Source organism: Hemibagrus wyckioides, unplaced genomic scaffold, assembly GCF_019097595.1.
Source record: "Hemibagrus wyckioides isolate EC202008001 unplaced genomic scaffold, SWU_Hwy_1.0 Contig1, whole genome shotgun sequence".
Lineage (NCBI taxonomy): Eukaryota > Metazoa > Chordata > Actinopteri > Siluriformes > Bagridae > Hemibagrus > Hemibagrus wyckioides.
The window spans coordinates 1,277,519-1,290,614 of NW_026690769.1; the positions used below are offsets into that span (position 1 = coordinate 1,277,519).

At 35.0% G+C, this 13,096-nt stretch overlaps 2 gene segments (V, D, J or C); both read left to right on the top strand.

Annotated features, from left to right (window-relative positions):
• Positions 1 to 2,637: 2,637 nt before the first annotated feature.
• On the top strand, positions 2,638 to 3,122 carry LOC131349619 (T cell receptor alpha variable 5-like; the record flags this gene model as incomplete). The annotated part of the segment is given in 2 exon segments: positions 2,638 to 2,677; positions 2,830 to 3,122. Coding segments are annotated over 2 exon segments (333 nt in total), but the record flags the coding sequence as incomplete, so codon positions are not given.
• Positions 3,123 to 10,238: 7,116 nt separating this feature from the next.
• On the top strand, positions 10,239 to 10,770 carry LOC131349641 (T cell receptor alpha variable 20-like). The segment is given in 2 exon segments: positions 10,239 to 10,275; positions 10,419 to 10,770. Coding segments are annotated over 2 exon segments (369 nt in total).
• Positions 10,771 to 13,096: the final 2,326 nt, after the last annotated feature.

Here is a 13,096-nt window from a genome sequence, read left to right on the forward strand (position 1 = left end):
TTTACTTTATTTACCAACTGTGGCAACAAGTTTAAATCTCTTAGCCAGCTACGCCCCAGTAAATTTGGCCCTGCCCCTTCTACCACTATCATGGCCATTTTTTTTACATCCTTGCACTGCACTGCTCATGCTTTATTGTTTTTTACAGATCTTGTCTAATTTATTTTTTTACGTCTGATGACAGACCTCACACCTGGGCCTGTTACACTAGCACACACGTTTTGGAAATACCCTGTCATTTATAACAACTGGAATTTAATCTTTAAATCACTGTCACACATCATAGGAAGATCACTCAATCCAGAGCCAATCCAGGCAATACAGTATCTTTGGCGTCAAAAATCATAACCTAGAGTTGTCAAACAAAAAATCTAATATCATTGCATTTATCATTCTATTAGCACAAAGATTGATAAAACGTAATCGTAAACTCATTGTGCCCTGATGACAAATGTTATACAGTATAATACCTTCCTCCCATTGTTTATTTATTTATTTATTTATTTATTTATTTATTTATTTATTTATTTATTTATTTTTAATTAATTAATTAATTAATTAATTAACTTAGTTAGTTAGTTATTTAATTGGTTAATTAATTATATTGCTTTTTACATTGCTCATTTTACTATGAACTGTTTAAAAAAGTAAAATAAAATAAAACAGTCTTTGCTATATATTGTACCTATACAGTAATTTCTTATTTGCCTGGAAAGTAGTTTGAGTTTCAAAAAGTAATGATGGACAGCAGAAGCTGGAGAGTAAACTTCAACAAAACAACATCATGTGTACATGTGGATGGGCATGAAGCAGATCACAGGCTTCAGTATGAAGGACCATCAGCAGGGGGCAGATTGGACAGAGCCAACAAACTGAATGTGTTTTTAAGTCTGATGCAGGAAAGGGTACCGGTACTGTGGAAAACACCTTGTCTAGTACCAATATCTAAGAAAGCCACCCCATCTGGCCTCAGAGACTACAGACCAGTTGCTTTGATGTCACATGTCATGAAGGTGTTGAAGAGAATAGTTTTAGCCCACATGGTACCCTCATGGTACAATTCCATATTCACTGAACAAGTGCACTAAAGACAAGGCTCGGCTCAATCCTCATAGCAAAATTCCACAATGCCATGTGCCTCTTTGTTCTAACTGGAGTAATTACACTGTAGATGTCTTGTTAATACAATCTGAATATAGGTTGAACGTAAAATGTATAATAAAAAGTATATATGTTTGGCTGTCTGGGAAAACATGTCAGATATCACTGTGGCTGAATTCTGAATTCTGTTGTTTATTTTAAGTATTATGTTTTTGACACCTCAACTTTAAAAAGCCATGAACTTATTTCACCAAAACAATGTTTAAATCTTTTAATTTCCTTCATAATAATGCCTAGGCTGTTGTCACTGAACCTTTCATACTACACAATTGTAATTCCATGTGATCAGTTTATTGGTGTAATAGGGGTGTGTTCACTACATGCTCACTCACAGATAATGTTCATACACTACACTATCTTTTACCTGCTGAAGTGTGTCTGACCTTTAAATCCCACTTTCTCATGGAAATGTGTGTGTGTGTGTGTGTGTGTGAGAGAGACAAAGAGAGAGAGAGAGAGAGAGAGAGAGAGAGAGAAAGAGAATAAACAATGAATATTTCTACAAATATATTAATTTGCTAAATTAAAAAACTGTTTATTAATGTGTTTAGTTTTTTCTCTTCAGTGAACACAAGATGGCGCAGTCACTTATCTTATTGTGGGATAAGTTCTAGAGACACTACCACACAACCTGCTCACATTCTCTGAGATGATGGAAGCTACTTTTCACAGTAAAACCTTTGTGACATAGAGTATACTTGTTCTTCTATCATACATACTGCTGATATAATATCCTAACCCCTGCCCTGGTTACTCTTAGTGCCTAAGATAATTTCAGAGAAGAAATACTAAACCGTCATAGGAATAAATACTCATTTTATCTAATTTTACATCATCTTGAGTACAGTAAAAAGTTTAATTTTTCATATTTAACTGTTAGCTGGTATTAGGTTAATTAAGCCCTAATAATCAAATTTTAGAGAAATTCTTATTCTCAAATAAATCTTATTCTCTTCCACTTAGTGGTTCTAACATTAATCTGCCTGCTGGTGTTTACACAACAATTGTCTAATTTAGAGACATCACTAACATATATAGTTAAACCGTCAAGAATCTAATTATTAGAATATATTTTACTAAAATAAATTATTCATTTTCATCTGGACAGGTTTCCCATATGAGGCTGAATGTAAAGCCAGGATGTTTAAGTAAGAATCAACAATCTGACAACAACATTGGTGACACTGTCATGTGATGCTGTGGGGTGGAGCAAAATTGAAGCTTTATGGTGTTAACATATTAGATTACAGAAAGATCTCTACTGTAATCTACTACTACTGTAGTATTTTTTATATGTAACTACCTTTAACATTGTGTTGTTAGAGCCTTCCAGTCCACCTCACTCCTGAATGTAAAGCCACACACTGGTGACACTGTCATGTGATGCTGTGGGGTGGAGCTTCATGAACGTTTATCTTAACATATCAGTCTTCATAAAGACTTCAAAATATTTTCATTCAGTGAAAACCAGTCATCATGTTTACTGTTATCTTCATGTGTCTGTGGCTTTCACTAGGTGAGTTTTGAATTTTTGTTATTTTAAAAATATTTGTTGAATTAGTGATTAATTAGTCTGTGTGTTGTAAAGGCAAAATATGAGTCAGATTTATGCAATTCTGGCTTTATTATGTAAAGCTTAAAAACAATATATTCTCTTCTCCATGACAGGTGACTCCATGGCAGATTCAATAAAGCCACTTTTCCCTCATGAAGTTGTAGATGAAGGTGATGATGTTACTCTGTCCTGCAGCTACAAAGACTTCAGTGGTAGTGTACAGAATCTGCAGTGGTACAGACAATATCCAAAATCTAAACCTGAGTTCCTTCTTTATATTTTTGAAAATGGAGATCTAAGTCCCAACACTCCCCCAAGAATGTCTGCTAAAGTTCATGATGATAAGAAAGTGGATCTGATCATCTCCTCTGCTGCTGTATCAGACTCTGCACTATACTACTGTGCTCTGAGGGCCACAGTGACAGGAAATCCAGCTGCACTGTACAAAAACACTGACACAGTTTTGTTATATTGAAAGCAGTTCTACTGATGATTTCGACTTCACATGCCATATTTGGGGAAAATCTATTTCTATTGTGATTTATGAAGAGTTTATATTTTGAGACATGTTAGATTATTACTTGCTATCCTCAGTGATCAATCTGTTGCTGATTTTTATTTTTTTTATTTTATATTACTATACTGTATGATAACTTTCAAGTTGCTAATCTTTACAAGTTTTCTGTTTCCACGATTCGTAGGTATGAACTGCTTAATCTGTCTGAATATCATAAAAACTATGCTGATGCACAAATCTGCTATAAAGCACAGCGAAAATATATCAAGTATGCTGATGGCAATACAGTGTTAAGTCTCATCAGCCAAATATTGAGTTTACAAAGAGAGAGAAGGTGGAGAAGTGCGAGGACAAGTGTAGAAGGATTAATCCATAGGCGGAACTCTTAATTTCCTGGAGACATGTACGAGAGAAAACATAAAGAAAAGAAATAAAAGGCATCCTGTGCAGCTGAACCATTGTATTATATAAAAAGTACATGCTGTCTCAATGCCCAAGGCACTACAGCAGATAGTGAAAATCACTGAAAAAAAAGAAGAAGCCATCTTTCAGAAGGAATAAGAACATGTGGACAAAAGATGATGTGGAAATTTCCAACCTGAAGTTTTGATCTCTGTTTGTAGCTAATGTATTTTTTATTCACTTTAATAATTAAATAGGACAGATTAGTTAAATTGCAGGTTAAATTTAATTCAAGATTTATTTATTGTTCTTAGCAAACCAAGATTTCATCCTGAACATCAGCACTTCCTGGGTGTGGCCTTCTAGAGAGGTGTAAAGTTCAGCACATACAGCACTATTATACAGAATCCTCACAGAGCTGTGTTAAATGTTGAAAAAGACGTGTTATTCTCATGTAAAGATATGCTGAAATGCTGTAATTATTACAAATGAAACTGTAAACTATTCCCAGCGTGGTGAGCAATACTTTTGTTTTAAATACAGTATATTGATGGTTCTTGATGTAAATAATGTATATGTCTATTTAAATTTAGCTCCTGCAGATGGCAGAACATGACATGAAAAGACTCTAGAACTGAACCTGATTGGACCTGGACACAACAGAACCATGTGGAGTGTTAAAGTAGCCATGAACATTAAACCTGAACAAAGCTTCAGCACAGATACATGGTGTGTGGAGTGTGGCGTTAGGTGTGTGTTTCAAGAAGCCACATGTTCACTCACTCTGCAGTTCACTCACTAACTCTTCACTGTTCACATATATTACTCAGATTCCTAACTGCTCACACTATTTCACACAACAGAAAATGTCTGAGAACAGAAAATATCAAGAAATAGCAACACTTCCAGTAATTCACAGTAAATACAATTATCTGGTTTCTACAAAGTGCAAATATTTGTCATCTATTATCTAGCTCTTAGTAATCACACAAGCTGGCAAACTGTTAGATTATAACACATAGAGGGCAAGTGTTTCAATGCAAAGGAGTGTGGAGAGAGAGAGAGAGAGAGAGAGAGAGAGAGAGAGAGAGAGAGAGAATAGATTCTTACAACCACAGTTTTTGTTAACACAAAACAGGGACGTAATTTCCACTGGGGACAGGGGGACATGTCCCCCCACTTTTCAAACTTTTTGTTTTCAGGAACGTCGCGTGCACACTCTAAAAATATCTGACTGAAAGGTGTAATGAACAGGTATCACGGTTGCTGCACAGTCAGCGATGAAACACTAGAAGCAGCAACAGATGACTTTAATGTCATCATGGATGGACAGAAAGAAAAGAGATGTGAGTTGTGGTTGATTCAGTAAATTAATCAGGATAATCATATTTTCATAAACATTCTGTGTAGCATAAAAACGAGTTGACTTTAAACTGGGCATTTTCTCTCAGCAATGTATGACAAGCAGACTCTGGATGCTAGTTTAATGTTAGACTTAATATGATCATAACTCAGTGGTTTTCATATCAGAGGACAGATGAGGTGGACAGTTATGATGCATGGAAAGATGTGATTGAATGGATACATGGAGAACAATGAAAAATCTTCTTTGTATATATATATATATATATGTTTGTGATTCCTACCCTGGTGTAGTACAGTGTTGGAGACATAAAAATGATTTACCTTAGGTATTTGTGCTGCACAGAAAATAAGCACAAGGAATGTAAATATTTTAATTTATTCATTAACTAAGGGTGGTGGTTTATGCATGAAAGACAATTATTAAAGTAATCATCAACATCTTCATATAAGTACATATTAATTTTACTGCTGTCTATCTGCACCTGATATTACACAATAATGCTGTAACACACACAGTTCATAAAAGCTTTCTGCTTTTTCTATTCTAAACCCCTGAGGTTTGGTGGATGTGTCTCTGACAGACGTCATTTATTTTACATTTTCAGGTACATCAGTCAGTTTAAAATAAAAGTTTCTTTAACAGAGGAAATTGTCTCACATTATTTACATTTTATTCACACATAAAACATTAATGGTGAACATTTTTGATTTTATAAAATGATTTTCTCAAGTCTTGGTGATCGGCCCCTTAAACAATAAAGAAAGTAAGACATCTTTTTATATACACAGTTTAGTAGCCTACTATTCTTTTTGGCCGAATTTATCATTATAATCAACTTCATAATATCCTGGATTTAGTATCACCAAAGTCTCTAAATGTATGTAAATGCAGGAAATGGGATTCAAATCAAAAACATTTTCCCCCATTTTGTACCCCCCCCACCCCCACCCCCCTCTTTCTCAAATCCAAGTTACACCCTTGATGCAAAAACATTTCTACAGATTTATATAAACAGTATACAGCATAGTACAGTTATCATGAATATGCATAAATACAAGTAGGTGGAGCTAGAGGTGGAGATGTACATCAAATAGTAACACTGACATTCATTTCTAAAGCTAGAGGTTTGAACTAAACACTCAGGAAAACAATGTTGTTCCTCTTCGTGGTGTTTTTCACTCTTGCTGATGTTGGTAAGTCATATACACTGCACACAAAATATTATTTTTTCTAATTAAGAAGACACAATTTTCCATGTGAAATGTGTCATTTATGATTAAAATATCACAATATTGTTGTAATGTTTTTATAGCAGAAGCTGCTGACAATAACATTAAACCAGATCAAACCAATGTATTTTCAATGGAAGGCAGCAACATCTCACTGTCCTGCACATATACTGGATCAGTTGACAGACTCCACTGGTATCGACAAAAAGCTGGATCAAGACCCGAGTTTCTGCTGCTGATTTTTGAAGCCAGTGAAACTGTCACTGAGGCTCAACCACCTCATCCACGATTGTCCATAAAACTTAAAAAAGAGCAAGACAAAACAATTAAGAAAGTGGATCTGATCATCTCCTCTGCTGCTGTATCAGACTCTGCTCTATACTACTGTGCTCTGCAGCCCACAGTGACAGGAAATCCAGCTGCACTGTACAAAAACTTTCACACAGTTTTGTTATATTGAAAGCAGCTCTTCCAATGCTTTAGAGAAAGTTACATGCCTTTTTGGGGGATTCTCACTTTCTCTCTTGTGGTGATTGTCATGTATTTTGGAGGTGATGCAAAACTGCACACAAACTGACAGTAACCTGAACACATCATCAAACTGGGGATCCTGAAGCTGTGATGCAGCAACACTACCTGCTGTGTCACTGTGTTATCACACTGTTAAAATCCTTCTGCTTAAAGTGTTTTCTTGTAGTGTGGTGTTGTGTCATTGTTAATAAAGAAAGATATCTACCCTCATGGTACAATTCCATATTGACTGATAACAAGTGCACTAAAGACAAGGCTCAGGTCAATCCTCATAGCAGAATTCCACAATGCCAGTGGACTCATGATCCTCTCTGTTCTGACTGGAGTAATTACACTGCAGATGGCTTGTAAATGAAATTTAAATATAAGGTATATTTATATATTTATATATAATTTTATATTATATATTAAATTATTAATCCAGAGCATATGTGTGGCTCTCAGGGAAAACATGACAGACATCACTTTGGCTGAATTCTGGGGTTTATTTTAAGTATTATGTATTTTGACAGCCCAACTTTAACAAGCCATAAATATATTTCACCAAGCAATGTTTAAATCTTTTATTTACTTTATAATCCTGCATAGACTGTTGTCACTGAACCTTTCATACTACACAATTGTAATTGCATGTGATAAGTTTATTGGTGTAATAGGGGTGTGTTCACTACATGCTCAATCACAGATAGACAGTGATGTGTGTGGTAAAATGTTCATACAAGTCAGGCAGTGATTACACTGAGCTTTACTCTTCTTTTCCTTTTACCAACTTAAGAGTCATTCTTTTCTCACAAGATGGAGGTATTTACACTTTTACATTCACTTCATCATCCTTTCACATTAACCATCATTTAACCATCAAATGTAGTAAGAGTCTAATGTTGTATTGTTTGTAGAATAAAGCCCAAACTGCACTTCACTAACAACTCCTCATACAGCTAGTTTGTTGTGTAACTGGTTATTATTGCATGGACCCAGTGGACACTGTGGATCAGAAACCCAGTAAACGCTCTGTTCTGGACATTCTTGTACCATTAAAGTTAGAATATTAATGCTACATTTGATTTATTTGGTTTATTCTAGATTGAATCTGAAAAATACATGCAAACAACATGACTATGTCAAATGGATTAGTTTTAAATGTTTGCTTACTATAGAAACTAGTTTGGAGTTAAATGGAATATTGGTTCCAGATGTAGATGCAGACACCACTAATTTAATGTGTAATTAAATAACTTTAATTACTTTATTTACTGTAAGAGGAATAACTAATAAACTAAGGTGCAGAAATAGACAAAAGATCAAAAAGAGAGCAAAAGGTAAATAAAACATCCAAAAATATCCAAAACAAATCACACAAAAAGTTGATCAGCAACAGTGGAATAGTTCTGTGTTGTATTAGTGACTCAGTTCACTGTCACTGATACTGTGAAGTGATGATCTGTGTAAAATTTTGCTCCAACAGCATCACTTCCTGGGTGTGGCCTTCTAGAGACGTGTAAAGTTCAGCACATACAGCACTATTATACAGAATCCTCACAGAGCTGTGTTCAGAAATGGATCAACTATACAACTTACTGTACATAGTGAGATACATACCACTGATTCTCACTCTAGTTACAGGTCATTCATTTCATCAGTTTATCAAAAGTTTTAATTCTTACAATCATGTTTAATGAGATAATTAGTTCCATTAATTAATAACCATGTTTTTTATTATTCATCCAGTCATTTCTTGATTTCTTAAGTCAATATTTGGTTTAAGAAAATTATTTCACTGATACATTTTTTTATCTATATATATATTTCTTTTTACACCAGGCAGTTTTGCAGATAAAATTGGCCCAACAGATGAAGATGCCAACATTGTCAGGAAAGAAACAAAGACTGTTGCTCTGAAATGTTCATATGAGACAAGCAGTGAATACATTTGGCTTTACTGGTACAAACAATATCCTAACAGCGCACCACAGTTTTTACTGTATAAAGGCGCCAGGTCAAGATCTGATAGGAAGAGCACTCCTGATGATCATCGATTAGAGGCAGAAACCAACAGAGACTCTACTGAACTTACTATCAGAGGTCTAAAGCTCTCAGATACTGCACTCTATCACTGTCCTCTTGTAGTAGTAGCACTGTAATACAGAGTTACTGAAAGGCTTTACAAAAACTGTAAATGGCATATATGACGTTTATAAAACCACGAGATCAAAGAGACTCACTTTATCAACTTTTTGGTAAACCACAGAAACAAACAATTTTTGTAATAACATTTACAGCTGAAGAAAATAGCTGAGAAAAAAAGAATAATGAGGGATTAACACAGCAACTACACAATATTCATGGTAAACTCACAAATATACATGTTTCAGATGCTAGATGTTGCTGGTCTTTTAATTAAATTAATAAATTAATAAAAAACCCACAACCCAGTGTAGTCCATTTTTATTTGTATTCCTGCTTCATGACTAGTGTTGCTGGGAGAAACTCCAGATCCACTGCAACCCTGACCAGGATAAAGCAGTTACTGAAGATGAATGAATGAATGTAGGTTTATATAGACAGTTGTGGACATGTGACCAGGACAGAGCAGTTAATAAAAATAAATTCTGAGTTAATGATCATTATTAGGTTAATGATCATTATTATATTATTTATATAATAATATAAACAGTAAGCAGCTGTTTATATTATTTATAAGGTATAGTTGGTGTGATCATGCAATGTGTCTCATAGCAAACAAAAACCTAGTAAATCCTAGCAAACCTATTAACAGAAACCTGCATTATGACCAAAGCCTCTGATGCTAATTAATGAAGCTAGTGAACATGTAACACCAGCCATACAACATCATCCATGATTGTTCATTAAGTTTGACAAAAGTGGATCTGTTCATCTCCTCTGCAGCAGTGACAGACTCTAAACTGTACTACTCTGGTGCACACAGTGACAGGAAACCCAACTAGACTGTAGACAATGTACTACACATGATTCATTCATTCTGTGGAAATGCTTTCTTTATATTATGTTGGTAGATGCAGCTCAGGCTCTTTTGGTGAAAGCAGGAAAAAGAGCAGAGAGAGAAGAGGGACAGAGTGATAGCAAAGCTAACAGAGAAAAAGATTCTCCTTTCCATTTTCTTACTCATTAATGTGTTAGTCCTGTGCATTTTGTATAGTACATGACCAACAAAAACTACATACTTTTCTAATGAACTGATGTTAAACAAAATAGCCTCACAGCTCTACATTTATTGAGTGTATACACCGACCAGGCATAACATTATGACCAGTGACATAACACTGATGATCTCCTCATCATGGCACCTGTAAGTGGGTGGGATATATTAGGCAGCAAGTGAACATTTTGTTCTTTTAGTGACACTGTCATGCTGTGGGGTGGAGCTTCATGAACCGTCATGATGTTGAAATAGAGTAAATAAAGAATATTTTCATTCAGTTAAAACCAGTCATCATGTTCACTGCTATATTCATGTGTCTGTGGTTTTCAGTAGGTGAGTTAACACTGACATTTTGTTATTTCAGAAATATTTTGAATTTGTGATTAATTAGTCTGTGTAGAGTTAAAGCCTGATTTATGTAATTCTGACTTTATCAAGTAAAGTTTTATGAATTAATGTCCTTTTCTCTATGACAGGTGACTCCATGGAAGATTCAATAGAGGCACTTTTCACCCAAAAGTTTGTAGATGAAGGTGACAATGTTACTCTGTCCTGCAAATACAAAAAAATTGGTACATCAAACTACCTGTACTGGTACAGGCAATATCCAACATCTGAACCTGAGTTCCTTCTTAATATTCTTCAAAGTGGAGATGTAATTTCCAACACTGACCCTAGAATGTCTGCTAAAATCGATGATAAACAAGTGGATCTGATCATCTCCTCTGCTGCTGTATCAGACTCTGCTCTATACTACTGTGCTCTGCAGCCCACAGTGACAGGAAATCCAGCTGCACTGTACAAAAACTTTCACACTGTTTAACTACACTGAAGGCAAATATACTACTGTTTTTTCCTCTTTTAGCTGATCCCATTAGAGTTGGTTTAGCTGATCCAGTGGCTGGGTTGGTTCCATACTAAGGCCGCAGTGAGATAACGCTAGATCTTAGACGCTGGACTCTCTGTGTATCTTACATATCCACATCAATGAATTGATATATGCATGTGATTTGCATGTTTAATGTTTGACTATTTACACTTGTAGAAGTTAATGTATTTATAATCACACTCTCTGGTGTCACCCAGAGGAGGATGGGTTTCCTTTTGAGTCTTCCTCAAATCATCTCAGGGAGTTTTTTCTTGCCCCTGTTGCCTCAGACTTACTCATTAGGGTTAAAGTTAATTTTCAACTTTGTAATTTCTATTCTGAATTTCTGTATTTCTGTAAAGCTACTTTGAGACAATGTCTATTGTTAGAAGTGATGTACAAACAAAAATGAATTGAACTGAATTTAATTCCTTTTGGAAATAGACATAGCAAATTTACTCATGAGGGAGTTTGTTTAAATCTGGATCCAGTTTCCTATGATGATCACTATGGAAATTTTGCATTCATTTTTCATATAAAAGCTTGATGTAGTGGCCAGTGACCTTATTCATCACATATGCAGTTCCACTGCAAAATATCATAATTATTTAAAAATGTACAAATAATTAAAACACCACACAAACAGGTAAAGGCTTATATAGTATTGTATAGATGATAAATCTTGAAATACAACACCAGCCAAATTAATGGCTATAGTTTTCTGTCACTGATACTGTGATGTAATAATCTGTACAAAGTTACACTACAACAGCATCACTTCCTGGGTGTGTCCTTCTAGAGACGTGTAAAGTTCAGCACATACAGCACTATTATACAGAATCCTCACAGAGCTGTGTTCAGAAATAGATCAACTATACAACTTACTGTACATAGTGAGATACATACCACTGATTCTCACTCTAGTTACAGGTCATTCATTTTCATTAGTTAATTCACTGTATTAAGTAATAATTATGTTTTTAGAGTATATAGTAATTTTCTCATTTTCAGGTCAATATTTGGTTTTAAAAAATGCTTTACAGTTTTATTTTTTAATGTTCTTTTCAACAGGCATTTTTGCTGATAAAATTGAGCCAACAAATGAAGATACCATCATTAGGAAGGAAACAGAGACTGTTACTATGAAATGTTCATATGAGTCAAGCAGTGAAAATATTTATCTTTACTGGTACAAACAATATCCTAACAGCGCACCACAGTTTTTACTGTATAAAGGTGCAAGGTCAAATAGTGCTGATGGGAGCACTCCTGATGACCATCGATTAGAGTCAAAAACAGGCAGAGACTCTACTGAACTTACTATCAGAGGACTAAAGCTCTCAGATTCTGCACTCTATCATTGTGCTCTAAGAGTAGCAGCACAGTGATACAGAGTCACTGAAAGGCTTTACAAAAACGTATAAACCAGTATAAATGAAGATTCTAAAACCACATCAAAGATCCTTCCTTTACCAACCTGTTATCAGATAACCACAGACACAAACAATGTTTGTGGTAATTCTGTGGTATAAATGAATAAATAAAAAAGTAAGCAAGCAAGCAAACTAATAAATAAAAGTAAAATGTGTTTAAAAATACCACAATACCACAATAAAGTCACACATCTACATTGTTATGATAAAAAAGTATTTTATAAACACTAACAGATCCAATGTGTTACAGGTGCATATGACATGAAATTAAGTTCATTGACCTTTTTTGCCAGTTTTGTTAATTATTGACTGGAAATAAAGTTTTTTCCTGTCTGGCTGCTAGGGATGTAACTGAACATCAGAACATTATTTGGATTAAACAGACATATCATGTGATGACAGAGAGCATCACTACCAGAGATATTATGTGACGATGGCTGAGTGAGTTTTTGCACTGTGGAAAAAAATTATTTAGGGTTTACAGCTGGCTTTAGGGATGATAGTAGAGAAATAAGCTGACCTTGTGCTATTTAGAGCAGTTCTGTACCTAAGCAGGTGCTCTGGTATGCTATGGTACGCTATAGAGTGTACAGTTAGGCTGATTTTCCTATATAGACTCTCAAGGTGTCACCCAATCACTCATTTTCTGAAGCTCAGGAGTGAACCAGGGAGAGGTGCAGGAAGATGGAACCAGATTTATCTTGGTGGGAACAGCTTGGGAAATGACAAGGTTATAGCTGCACAGAATCTCAGAGGGGCGAGAAAATTAAGCAGAGTCAAGAACAGAAAAAGCATAAATAGAGGGAGAGAAAGATATTGGATCAATCCCTTTGAGATTAGGATGATATCAAGG